Consider the following 14,452-nt stretch of genomic DNA (forward strand, 5'->3'; position numbering starts at 1 on the left):
ACAAGTTATTTGCTCAACAGATCTGTTGTTGTTTATGCTCCACTCCTTACTTCGTCTCACCCTACAAACATCCATTACACCATCTATCCAACGGTATCAGATGTCAGAGTCAGAGTTTTTACAACACGGAAAGAGGCCCATTGTGTTTGTGCCTCCCATCAAGCACCTATTTACTTTATTCCCATTTTCCATCACTTAGCTCGTAACCTTGTATGCTTTGGCATTTCAAATACTGATCTAAATACTTATTAAATATTGTGAGGGTTCCCGGCTCCACCACCCTCTCGGGCAGAGAGGTCCAGATTCCCACGACCCTCTGGGTGAAAAAGCTTTCCTCACATCTCCTATAAACCTCCTGCCCATTACCTTAAATCTATGCCCCCTGGCTATTGATCCCCTCCACTAACGGGAAAAGTTCCTTCCTACTACCCTGTGTAATTGTCATAATTGTATACACCTTAATCAGGTTCCCCCCCGCTCAGCCTTCTTTGCTCCAAGGAAAACAACCCAAACCTAACCAGCCTCTCTTCATAGCCAAAACGCTCCAGTCCAGGCAAAATCATAGTGAATCTCCTTTGCACCCCCTCTAGCGCAATCACTTCCTTCCTATAGTATGGTGACCAGAACTGCACACAATACTCCACTTGTTGCCTAACCAACATTTTGTACAACTCCATAATAACCTCCCTGCTCTTGCATTCTATGCCTTGGTTAATAAAGGCAAGTTTCCCATATGTCTCAACCACCTTATCTACCTCTCCTGCTGTCATCAGGGATTTATGGATGAGTACACCAAGATCTGTTACGGAAGTTATGGCACCTGGTCAGTTCTCAGTGGTCAAGGGACTGGACCAGGTGCCATAACCTTTGATGCGGTGTGGTAATATCGATTTGTTCCAGAAGTGATAATATAAGAAATAAGGCTTGGTTATTTTATAAGCAACCTATATTAAAGAAAAGAAAACTATATTTAAACTTTTACTTTAGTTCTAACACTCATCTCCACACCGAGTCACCTTCTCAAAAAATTAAATCAAATTTGTAAGACATGTTCAACATGTAAGACATCTTCAACCTCTCTTTACAACAATCTGAGGTCCCTATCTGCTTCAAGAAGACGACCATCACCCCTGTACCAAAAAAAGTCAAGCAGCGTGGCTTAATGACTCGTCCAGTAGATCGGACATCCATCATCATTAAGTGCTTCGAAAGATTAGTCATGGCACAAATCAACTCCAGCCTCCCGGATTGCCTTGATCCACTACAGTTCGCCTACCGCTGCAACAAGTCCACAGCAGATGCCATCTCCATGGCCCTGCACACCTAGATAACAAAGACTGTCAGACTCCTATTTGTCGACTACAGCTAGCCTTCAACACCATCATTCCTACGAAACTCATCTCCAAACTCCGTAGCCTTGGCCTCGGCTCCTCCCTCTGCGACTGGATCCTGAACTTTCTAACCGATAGGCAACAACACTCCTCCACGATCATCCTCAACATCGGTGCCCCACAAGCCTGTGTCCTTAGCCCCCTACTATACTCCTTATACACCTATGACTGTGTGGCCAAATTCCCCTCCAACTCGATTTTCAAATTTGCTGATGACACCACGGTAGTGGGTCGGATTTCAAACAATGACGAGACAGAGTACTGGAATGAGACAGAATCTGGTGAACTGGTGCGACGATAATAATCTCGCCCTCAATGTCAACAAAACGAAGGAGATTGTCATCGACTTCAGGAAGCGTAGTGGAGAACATGCCGTCTACATCAATGGGAACGAAGTAGAAAGTGTCGAGAGCTTCAAGTTTTTAGGTGTACAGATCACCAACAGCCTGTCCTGGTCCCCCCATGCCGACACTACAGTTAACAAAGCCCACCAATGACTCTACTTTCTCAGAAGACTAAGGAAATTTGGCATGTCAGCTACGACCCTCACCAACTTCTACAGATGCACCATAGAAAGCATTATTTCTGGTTGTATCACAGCTTGGTATGGAGCCTGCTCTGCCCAAGACCGCAGGAAACTACAAAAGGTTGTGAATGTAGCTCAGTCCATCACTGCTGATGGAAACCAGCCTCCCATCCATTGACTCTATCTATAATTCCCGCTGCCTCAGAAAGGCAGTCATCATAATTAAGGACCCCATGCACCCCGGACATACTCTCTTCCATCTTTTTCCGTCAGGAAAAAGATACCAAAGTTTGAGGTCACATACCAACCGATTCAAGAACAGCTTCTTCCCTACTGCCATCAGATTTTCGAATGGACCTACCTCGTATTAAGTTGATCTTTTCTCTACACCTTGCTATAACTGTAACATTATATTCTGCAGTCTCTCCTTCCTTCCCTATGTACGGTATGCATTGTTTGTACAGCATGCAAGAAACAATACTTTTCACGGTGTACTAATACATGTGACAATAATAAATCAAATCAAATATGATCTCCATTTGACAATGCCATGCTAACTAGCCTTGTCTCCCCAAGTGGAGATTAATTCTGCCCCTCAATGTTTTTCAATAGTTTCCCTGCCATTGAAGTTAGACTCACTCATTGGCCTGTAATTTGCTAGTTTTTCCCTACTTCCCTTCTTGAATAATGGTCAAAATATAGGGCTGATAGGTTACTTCAGGCAATATTGGAGGAAAGACTTCATAACCATACTTTGCAGAAAAGTTAGCAAAAGAAATAAAAGTTACTAATCACGATTGTGAATTTCGTAAGGGGACACAAAATTGTCCATCCCTAATTACCCTTGGACTGAGTGGTTTGCTAGGCCAATTATGATTCAACAACATTACTGTGGATCTGGAGACACATGTAGGCATGACCAGTTAAGGACAGCAGATTCCCTTTCCTGGAGGACATTAGTGAACTTATAACACAGCCTTGGTCATCACTAGACACTTTTAATTCCAGATTTTTCTGATCCAGAAATCCTGATGCCTTATGAAGTATCAAATGAAGCACAGTTATAACCAAGTTAATTGCAAGGGAAAATAATTGAACAGTTAAGCCAGGTGATCAACCCTGGTTCCATGGGGAATGTTGAAGGCTTGTGTTTGAATGAAGTACCAAATCTACAAAGCTCTTGACAGTTATTTAAGTGCGAAGTACAAAAATAAATATCTGAACTGTGACAGAATTCCTGGTGGATTATGACTAGATCACCATGAGAGGCATGCCAAGAGAGACTCTGGGATCAGAAGTTCACACAGATACAAAACATTTAGCATAGTTGGCAATGTATGATCAGATGCTTCATTGATTAGACAAGCAATAGAGCAATCTGATCTGTTTTCACTTAAATGTTTGAAATGTACATAAACACCAACCGTGAAAAGCTACATGTTCCTTCTGCTGTATGTTCCTTTCTTTCTGCTACCTCTTCTTTAACACCGTTGTATGGGGAATGTGAAGCAGGAGCAGGCAGGATCTGGTTCTGAGTTTGTAACATGCTGCTGTATCTGGCTTTCTGCACCATGGGTTCATTGTCCATTCTTTTTGCATCAGCAAGCTGAAAGTCTGATTGCTTAAAGACAAAAAATAACTTAATGTTTGTACAAAACATGTGAAGTGAGTGAATCCGATTTATTTGACTCCAAAATGGTAACTGTTCCTTGAGGGGCCAAAGGTCCTTTTTACCTGTTTTAAAAAAAAATATATTTTTATTCTCCTCCTTTTTCACATTTTCATCCAAATTTACACCCACCAACAATCAATGGTAACAAATACAATGTCAATCCTGTGGCCAACAATTACTTCCTCCCACCAACCCCCAAACAACCCAACATTTGAAGACATCAAAGAAATGAATTCAGGAATCCACCATCCACCCATACAGAGTCACCAACAACATACACAGTCCAAACCCCAATGTCATCCAATTCTTGAAAGTCCATAATAAACAAAGCCCATGAATTGTAGAACCCTTCCATCATTCCCCTCAACTCAAACTTCACCTCCTAGAGGTGAAACTCCAACAGATCCCCCCACCATGCCAGGGCACAGGGTGGAGAAACTGACCTCCACCCCAACAGGATCGGCCTTTGGGCGATCAGCGAAGCGAAGGCTGAAACATCTGCCTCCGCACCTGCTTCCAACCCCTACCGATCCGATACCCCGGCCTCCAGAGGACACGCTCAAGCCTCACATGTACCACCTTCGAAATTACCTGCCCAGCTTTGGCCAGGACCAAAACATATGAATGTGGTTTGCACCCCCCCCCCCCCCCCCCCCCCCTGGGAATGTTCACAAACATCCTCTAACCCCTCAAAGAGACGGCTCATCCTCACCTTTGTGAATGCTCCCTATACACCACCTTCAGCTGTATCAGCTTCAACCTCATGCACAAAGTTGAGGCATTCACCCTCCGGAGCACCTCACAGCACAACCCCTCCTCTGTGCCCTTCCCAACTCTTCCTCCCACTTTGCCTTAATCCCCTCCAGCGATGCCTTCTCTTCTCCCAGAATCGCCCCATAAATCGCCGACATCACCCCATCTCCATTTCCCCTGTCGTCAGCACCTCCTCCAACAGTGTGGAGGCCGGCGCCACCGGAAAGCTCTGTATCTCCTTCTTAGCAAAATCTTGGACCTGCATATACCTAAACATTTCCCTCTGCCTCAACCCATATTTTGCCCCAGCTCCTTCAATCCTGCAAACCGGCCCCCCTAGAAACAAATCTTTTAATGCCCAGACTCCTTTCTCCTCCGGTCTCAGAAAATTCCCATCCCACTTTCCTGGCTCAAATCTTTGATTCCCCCGAATCGGCATGTCCCTTGACCCCCTACCCCAGCCTAAAGTGCTGGCGCAACTGCCTCCAGATTTTTAACGTCGCTACTACTACCAGACTTGCTGAGTATTTCCCCAGAGCCATCGGGAGTGGCACTGTTGCAAACGCCCTCAGCCCCGACCCACTACACATACCCTTCAATTTTAACCCACTTGGAGAGTCCCCTTCTCTAACCCAGCACCTCACCTTCTCTGCGTTTGCCATCCAGTAATAATATAGCAAATTCAGAAGACCCAACCCCCCCCCGACTAATTCCTCTCTGCAACAGCAACGTCCTAATCCTAGCCACCTTCCCCCCCATATAAATGAGGTAATCATCTTTTCAACCTCCTTGAAAAATGCCTTTGGCAGGAAGATTGGCAGGCACCGAAAAATAAACAAGAATAGTGGCAACACATTCATTTTAATTGCCTGTACCCGACCTGCCAGCAACAGAGGGAGACCATCCCACCTAGTCAGATCCGTTTTCACCCTCCCCACCAGACAAGTAATGTTATACCTACAGAGCCCCCTCCCCAATCCCGTGCCATCTGCACCCCCAGATATCTGAAGTGTGTCCGCGCCCGATGGAATGGTAGTCGTCCCGTCTCTCCCCCCTCCCCCCCCCACTCCTGGGTGAGACACACAAAATATTCACTTTTATCTAAGTTTAGCTTACACCCTGAAAAATACCCAAACACCCGAAGCAGCTCCAATATGCCAGCCATTGACAGACTCGGTTCCGATACATACAACAGCAAGTCGTGCACATACGACGATATCCTATGCTTTACACCCCCCCCCCCTCCCACCCCCCGTACTATTCCTTTCCGCACCTCTGAACTCCTCAACGAGATGGCCAACAACAGGGGGGGGGGACATAGAACATCTCTGCCTGATCCCACGGTCCAGAGTAAAATATCCCAAATTCATGTTATTTGTGTGGATAATCACCCTCAGCTCCCTGTACAGCAGCCTTAGCCAATCTACAAATCGTGGCCCAATCCCAAACTGCTCCAGAAATACCCCCACTCTACTCGGTCAAACGCCTTCTCGGCATCCAATGCCACAATCTTTTTACCTTCGTACATCCCAATTCCAAGAATAACATTATGTATAGCCTTAAATTATTCAGTTACATTTTCCCACCGTCAGCAGAAAAATACAATCAAAACTTGGTGCTGGGCCTAGCCGATTCTATCCTGTCGTCTTCTCAGATGATTAATTTCTGATAGGGCTCCATTAGAGGTGCCTACATATGGCCTCAGAGTACATTTGCTTGTAAGGATTTTTTTTTAAAGCCATTCGACAATCACAGTTGTGATAGTTAGTGAAAATGATCTCCGTGTGGCTTTTGGGAAGATTGCAGAATCATGCTCAGCAATATATAGCCCAGTTTAATGTCACTTTTTAAAATCTTTTTTTTTTTTTTTTAAATTTAGAAGACCCAATTATTTTTTTCCTGTTAAGGGGCAATTTAGCGTGGCCGATCCTGCACATCTTTGGGTTGTGGGGGCGAAACCCACGCAAACAAGGGCAGAACGTGCAAACTCCACATGGACAGTGACCAAGAGCTGGGATCGAATCTGGGAGCTCGCTGCCATAAGGCAGCAGTGCTGCCCTTTAATGACACTTTTAATCCACAAGTGAAGAATTGGTGATTATGGAGGGTGGTGGTGCCCATAAATCTACACCATAGCACATGGGTAGCACGATAGCACAGTGGTTAGCACTGTTGTTTCATAGCTCCAGGGTCCCAGGTTTGATTCCCGGCTTGAGTCACTGTCTGTGAGGAGTCTACATGTTCTCCCTGTGTCTGCGTGGGTTTCCTCCAGACAGTCCAAAGATGGGCAGGGTAGCTGGATTGGCCACGCTAAATTGCCCCTTAATTGGGTACTCTAAATTTTTTTTAAAAAGAAATAAAAAGGATAGGTGGATTGGCCATGCTAAATTGCCCTCGGTGTCCAAAAAGTGGGGTTATTGGGTTACGGGGCTAGGGTGGAGTGGTGGACTAAAATAAGGTGCTTTATCCAAGGGCTGGTGCAGCCTCGATGAACCAAGCGGCCTCCTTCTGGACTCAACTCTATGATTCAATGAAATCAGTGCGTAGAAATAAATATTAAGTAATTCATTTTGATGAAAATCTTCTGATTCTGTCCCACGCAAAACTTAGATAAAACTTTATTTTTCAGTAATACCTCAAGTTCTGTACTGCGAAGTAACTATTTAACGTAATTATTGTTGACAGTCTGCTGATTTAATCTGCTGCATATTCTTTGCAGATAACTGAGTAAAATGTTTTGCAGCCAAGGTGGACAAAAACACAGCAACAAGCTGGCTAAAGTTAGAAAATGGGACTGTTATTTTGTTAGAAAAATTAATCTAATGGGGAGCAAGGAACAAATTGAATATCTTAATCCAAAATTGAAGTGCATTGGAGTCAAAGGCTTACTGTAAAACAGAAAGCAAAATCAATCTTTTGTTAACATCTTATTTTTAAAAAAGGTGATTAGATGACATCTGCACACTAATGTTGCAATTATGAGGTTCATTAGATTGTTATGTTTTGGAGCTCTCTATAAGGCAAAACAGAAGGGGGTCTTGTTAGTTCTTCTGAAGTTTGCTTGACAATAGGTCTAGGATGGAAGCCCAGATTGTGTCTATTTGGTGATGGTTCAAACATGGGACAAAATAGCTGAACTTGAAAGGTAAGAGTGACTGCCCTTTACATCAAGACATTTGGTAGAGTATGGCATCAGCAATTATTGTCCCCAAGGGGGTAGTGCCTCCTTGAACTGCTGCAGTTCAAGTGATGTGGCACACCCACATTGCAGTTTAGGAGTGTTGTTGGAATTGAACTCATCCAGATAAGGGGAGAGTATTCCAGCCCTATAGGTGTACCTGCATCACATGGACTGCAGTTCAAGAAGGTAGCTCACCACAACCTTCTCCAGGGCAATTAACGATTGGCTCTAAATCCTGGCCTAGTCAATGACACACCCATCGCTTGATTGAACACAAAAAAATAGTGCAAGATGTTCACGGCTGGAGACAATGGCAGCAATCTTGGAATTCAGTCCAATTCACCCAAAGTCCGGGAAAGGTGTTGAAAATATCAGGTTGCAACTAGTTGTGATGTCAACTATCCATTTCCTTCTAATATGAAACAAAGTTGTGATCAAGAATAACAAATTAGCATTTCTACTTGGATACAAGGCTAATGCGTTTCACGTTGCCAAGAGTCAGAGCGCATCTTCGGGATCAGGTTATCGGCTCCCTACAAATCAATGAACATAACAGACAAACAGAAGTCTTTGTGTAGTCTGCCTGGAACTAGAGGGAGGGAGCAGCTAGAAACCAAATAGTTTCTCGGGTTTACTGTGCAGACATGTTAGTGGGAGCCTGTGTTCGCATGGACAAGATAAAAGTCATGGGGAGTTAAACAAGGTTGGAAGAGTCGCCTAGCTTGGGCTAGAGCAGAGTTGTCCAATCTACAGCCCAGAATATGGCCTGCTATCTGTCCAGCACACAGACTCACTGTTCAAAATACAGTTAAGTGGAAGTGACAGATAGGCAAGGAGCTGCTCCTCCAATCATAGACTGTTTCACTCCTTCGTTTGCTGCTGACAGGTTCACTGTCAGATGCAAGTACCTGCCCTTGAAGGGACACATGCATCTCATTGGTAGAGAGCCGGGGGGGCCGCGAGGAACAGCACCCGATGGTCTGCCAGAGTTTGAGTGAGGAAGCTTGTCTAGGCACCATCACAGCTGTCTCAAATGCCTCCTCAGCAGTAAAATGTCCAAAACAACCTGGCAGAGAGTCTGTGTGTGTATCCGAGTGGGGAAGGAGTGGGTGTGTAAGAGGAAAGAATTCTGAGCCCAGAAGTGTGCAGTCACACACTTCACCATATCCTTCTCAAAAAACATGTTCTGCCAAGGTTAAATTAAAATGTATCTGAGGATAGCCAGATAATTTGAGACTCCTGGTGGTGGTCATCCCCGTCCTTTTACGAGCCATCGCTGGCTCAGGGAAATATTCCATGCTCAGGGTGACCAACGGCATGAGCGCCAGATCCGAGAGGGATAATCACTGCTGACAGGTGGAGCTTACTTCAGAAAGAGAATTTGGGATTCCTTTAAGCACATTAAGAGGCGGGCAATGGAAAACTACCTCATATATTCTTTGTCGTATTGCTCATAGTTCATTTAAATTGAAAACGGGAGACTCTGACAAGCAACTAAAGAGGCAAGCACAATACCGCAAGACATGGAGAAAGGAGCAGAGGATCTGTTCCGAGACGGATCACTACTACAATTAATCTTTAGCATCCGAATATTGTTCGATTTCAGCTGGTCAAGGAAATGTTTAGTCTGTTCGAGCAAAATGAGGGTTTACACAAAGGTTGGAATAAGCAGGCTCATTCTATTATAGTTTATTATAGGCCATTGCTTAAAGCAGGAAAATCACATGAACACCAATGTATCCACTGTTAGTGGCGGAGACTATGTCACAGAGTAATAATTTAATTACAACAAGTCTTCTGAACAAATACTCACCTGCCGGGGGAGTTTATTAACTAATCGTAGATACTCTTTATCCAGAATACAATTACCCAAGACGTTGCCAAAAGATCTGAAAAGTAAAACATTGATGAGTATTTTGTCATATTTATGCTGTTTATGAATCAGTTAGAAAATATTCCTTTGTCATGTGTGCTTCCCAGGGGTTTGTTATTCCATGGTCATTTATTAATCTTGTCCTTGCTCAACATTTGAAACTAACAATAAAAGTAATCCAGGTAAGGTAACAAATTTAGTCTAGAGTTCTCAGTAAACTAATTTGGGGTCGCACAGTGGTTAGCACTGCTGCATCACAACACCAGGGACCCAAATTCAGTTCTGGCCTTGGGTGACTGTGTGGGGGTTTCACATTCTTCACGTGTCTGTGGGTTTCCTCCGGTTGCTCCGGTTTCCTCCCACAGTTCAAAGATGAGCAGGTTAGGTGGATTGGCCATGCTAAATTGCCCCTTAACGTCCAAAGGATGTGCAGGTTGTGCCGAGGTACGGTGCTCTTTCAGATGGTCGGTGCCGACTCGATGGGCTGAATGGCCTCCTTCTGCACTGTAGGGGTGCCATGAATTTCACAAGCTGCTGTGAAATTGTATGAGTGAATTTTTAAAATTTCTTGTGTTAATTACTGCCCGCTCTTCTAGTCTCAATTCATACTTATTTATTACAATGAAATTGCATTTCTAGTTCACGTTTGGGTTGGTAAAAGCATTTTCCGAGATGAGGAGCACCTTTCTCATCAAATCATCATTAATTTGTTTTAGGAAAGTGCTTATTAGTTCTGATAGTGCTTTGCGTCATTTTCTTATTTTGTCTCCCTGGAACTAAACGTGGGACATCCTGGCTTGTATGCCATAGAACTTGCAAGTCAGTCACTGGCAAACAGAATCAAACATTTCTAGTGTCACAAATGCATGGTATGTGTACATTATCGGGGCAGGGGAGGTGAAAAAGGAGACAACGAACAGTGCCTAGACTTTAAATAAACATAGCTTTATAAATATTACTTTTAAATAAACAAATAAAGTATGGTGGCACAGTGGAAAATTGGTTAGCACTACTGCCGTACAGCACCAGGGACTCGAGTTAAATTATGGCCTTGGGTGACTATCTGTGTGGAGTTGGTTCTCCCCACATTTGCGTGGTTTTCCTCCCATAATCCAAAGATATACAGGTTAGGTGGATTGACCCTTAGTGTTAATAGTTAGGTGATGTTACAGGATGGGGTGGGGAGTGGGCCTCGGTGGGGTGCTCTTTCAGAGGGTCGGTGCAGACTCGATGGGCCGAATGGCCTCCTCTTGCACTGCAGGGATTCCATGATTCTTCTCTGATCATTCAATCCAACAATGTATAGCGTTCTATAATTTAAAATATCACTAGGGGCAGGTTTAGCACAGTGGGCTAAACTGGCTTGTAATGCAGAAAATGCCAGCAGCGTGGGTTCAATTCCCAACAGGCGCTGGAATGTGGCAACTAGGGGCTTTTCACAGTAACTTCATTGAAGCCTACTTGTGACAATAAGCAATTATTATATGATACTTAATTGGTTAGTCTCTGGAACTTTTGAGGCTGGTTGCTACATACTGAAGAAGCAAATGGTTTAATACTTCATAGATCTCTTTAGTCCATCAGTGACTGCTTCCTTCCTGGCCTTCTCCAGTGACAGTGCCTTGGATTTCAGTCCCTCACTCACTCCATAACCGACATCTTCATGAAAAGACCCATCCTCATTTTCAAAAACAAAACAGGAAGTTGCACACATTACATTGAGAAAAAGATACAGCTGGATACAAAAGTGAATTTTCCTTCTTTATATCCATAAAACAAGATCAAAATTTTAGCAACAAGCATCTATACCTTGAGTTGGACCTTAACAAATGCACTGACACCGACATAAAATTTTCCATTAATGAGATCCACAAAATCTGAAATAAAGAAATCAAATAACTAAATTAAAGAAAAAAAGGAAAACTAGCATTTATATGGCACCTTCCACAATTGTTTGAGATCCCAATGCACTTTAAAGCCAATCAAGCCAATTTGTGCACAGCAAACTTCCACAATCATGAATTTGAGAATGATCAGCTAATCTGTTCTTGTGATATTGATTGAGGAACAAGCAGATAACCTTGCCCCTCGCGCCCCTGAAATATTTGGCTTCTCCAGTTACAGATCATCTCTCTCCCATGTGCAGCAACTGTGGGAGAGAAACAATTAATGATTGGAGTAGATCCATGCATATTCTTCCATTCAAACTTACCTGATGGCCCAGTGTTTTGAAAACTAGCTTTGAGGGGTGCAAATGGCCTTCAAGCTGCACAAACCTAGTTCAAAATTTCAACAGAAGGACAGTACCTGACAGTTCAGCACTCCCCCCAGTACCGCACTGAATTCTCAGATGAGAGTTTTGTACTCATGTCCAGGAGTGGGACTTGAACCCACAACCGTCTAATCTGGGGCAAAATCGCGACCGACTGATCCACAGCTGGCTTTAAAGCCCAGGATGTGGCCATAAACAGTGGGTGGCTATTCCAGTTACATCACTAGACTGCAGATGGATTCTAATCATACAGTCACGGTTTTAAATATTTACTAGATTTTGTGTTCTGTTTTTTTCTGGTGGAATCAGGGGCGGAATTCTCCGGTATCGGCGCGATGTCCGCCGACTGGCGCCCAAAATGGCGCAAATCAGTTGGGCATCGCGCTGCCCCAAAGGTACGGAATGCTCTGCATCTTGGGGGGCCGGGCCCCAACCTTAAGGGGCTAGGCCCACGCCGGACGAATTTCCGCCCTGTCAGTTGGCGGAAAAGGCCTTTGGTGCCCTGCCAGCTGGCGCGGAAATGACATCTCCGGGCAGCGCATGCGCGGGAGCGTTAGCGGCCGCTGACGGCATTCCGCATGCGCATGCGCAGTGGAGGGAGTCTCTTCCGCCTCCGCCATGGTGGAGACCGTGGCGAAGGCGGAAGGAAAAGAGTGCCCCCACGGCACAGGCCCGCCCGCGGATCGGTGGGCCCCGATCGCGGGCCAGGCCACCGTGGGGGCACCCCCCGGGGCCAGATCGCTCCGCGCCCCCCCCAGGACCCCGGAGCCCACCCGCGCCGCCTTGTCCCGCCGGTAAGGTAGGTGGTTTAATCTGCGCCGGCGGGACAGGCATTTTAGCAGCGGGACTTCGGCCCATCCGGGCCGGAGAATCGCGGGGGGGGGGGGCGCCAACCAGCGCGGCGTGATTCCCGCCCCTGCCGAATATCCGGTGCCGGAGAATTCGGCAACCGGCGGGGACGGGATTCACGCCAGCCCCCGGCGATTCTCCGACCCGGCAGGGGGTCGGAGAATCTCGCCCCAGATGTCAGATTTAGCAAACCTAAAATTAGCTTCCAAGGTTGAACTCTAGTGAGATAATCCATCTCTTAATTCTACCAGGGAACAATATAATGGCAGAATTGATTTGGTAATGCCTTTTAAAAAATAAATTTAGAGTACCCAATTATTTTTTCTTTCCCAATTAAGGGGCAATTTAGCATAGCCAATCCACCTACCCTGCACATCTTTGGGGTGAAATCCACGCAGAAACGGGGAAAATGTGCAAACTCCACACGGACAGTGACCCAGGGCCAAGATTCGAACCCGGGTCCTCAGCACCGCAGTCCCAGTGCTAACCACTGCGTCACATGCCACCCTGGTAATGCCGTTAACACCCCAGAAATTAAATGTCCTTCATGTCCAAACCGTCATTTTTCTAACAACCAAAATGAAACCATTTGTACGTACCAACATTTTGTTGAGTGATGGAATGAGACCATCCATTATATCCAAAGAGTTCATTAGCAAGGCTGACAATCCTGTGACCCTCAACGTAGCAGACCTGAATATAACAATCAGGACAGATTAAGAGATGAGTGGCAATTGGGAAAATATTTACAAAAACATACGTTAGAGTGGGACAGACCTCAAGTGGATGAAGCTTTTTTTTCTCCAGGCTGCCACATAAATAGGTTGCTTCAAGAAGTGGATGATGGAGCAAGAATGCATGGACCATGAGATTGCTATGGGGGGAATAAGGTGTTTCATTGGGCAGACCATAAAGAGTCAATTGTTTTCTGGAATGAAGATGCTCAAGGTGTGGACATGACAGATTGAAGGAATGTTGTAGGATCAAGTACATGGCCAATTGCCTTTTGAAGGTTGCTACTGAATATGATTCCACCATTTTTTCACGTAGTGTTCCAGATCTTAACAAGCCTGTGTGAAAAGATGTCTCCACATTTTCCTTCTCATTCTTTGCCAATTATTTTTAATCTATGACCTCCGTTCAACAATCGAGATGTCAGAGGAATCCAAATGCATTCCGCATATTTGGTCTGTAAAAATCTGTAAGTATCCATCAAGAGTGGCCAGGAAGCACCACGACTGTACTGACTGATTTGGCCCAGTCCTGAATGGTATATCTGCCAGGGGAGGTCTGTTGCTGGTGAGGGAACCTACAAGAGGGAAAAAAATCTACTTGACCTCGCATTCACCCTCATCAATTTACCTGCCCATGACAGTGTTGGTGGGAGTGGCCACTGCATAGTCTTTGTAGACACAAAGTCCAAACTTCACACTGGGGATACAGCACATAATTTTGTGTGGCACTATCACTGTGCTGAATGGGATCAATTCAGAACCAGTCGGTCTAACAGTTCAAAATTAAAAAATTTAGGCCAGTGAGCTAAACCAGCCCCTTGATGAACTTCTGCCCACTTTTCATCCGCCTGCATATGTACAGGTCTCCATTTTCTCACCAAGACATCATTTTTACGGTAATAACACTCTGGTATACTCTCAGATTCCTCTTCCGTATATGCTTTCTGATATATCCGTTTTATTTCTACATCTTTCTGTTGCAACTCCGCCAATTTTCCTGAGCTAAAAATATCCGCCTCATCCTCCACCTGTTCTTGTTCTTTTTCAACCATCTGATCAAAAATCGTTTCTGATAATTGCACTTCAACTTCATCTTCACTCTTTGATTTCTCCTCTTGTCTTAACCTGTGACTTTGCGACCTTGTTACCACACAATCCGGAAAAGTCCCAGGATATTCGTCCTTCAACACTTCAGTTGTCT

General features: G+C 44.9%; 1 protein-coding gene across 3 annotated transcripts in view; it reads right to left on the reverse strand.

Annotated features, from left to right (window-relative positions):
• Positions 1-14,452, reverse strand: part of rad52 (RAD52 homolog, DNA repair protein) — a 65,238-nt gene that overhangs the window by 17,156 nt on the left and 33,630 nt on the right. For all 3 annotated transcript variants that reach the window (XM_072484595.1, XM_072484594.1, XM_072484592.1), the window contains exons 3-7: positions 13,117-13,210; positions 11,206-11,273; positions 10,956-11,074; positions 9,337-9,412; positions 3,342-3,538 (exon numbers count right to left, since the gene is read on the reverse strand). In XM_072484595.1, the coding sequence (XP_072340696.1) occupies positions 3,342-3,538; positions 9,337-9,412; positions 10,956-11,074; positions 11,206-11,273; positions 13,117-13,210 (554 nt within the window). The remainder of the gene's footprint in view (positions 1-3,341; positions 3,539-9,336; positions 9,413-10,955; positions 11,075-11,205; positions 11,274-13,116; positions 13,211-14,452) is intronic.

The sequence above is a fragment of the Scyliorhinus torazame genome, chromosome 19 (genome assembly GCF_047496885.1).
Source record: "Scyliorhinus torazame isolate Kashiwa2021f chromosome 19, sScyTor2.1, whole genome shotgun sequence".
Taxonomy (NCBI): domain Eukaryota; kingdom Metazoa; phylum Chordata; class Chondrichthyes; order Carcharhiniformes; family Scyliorhinidae; genus Scyliorhinus; species Scyliorhinus torazame.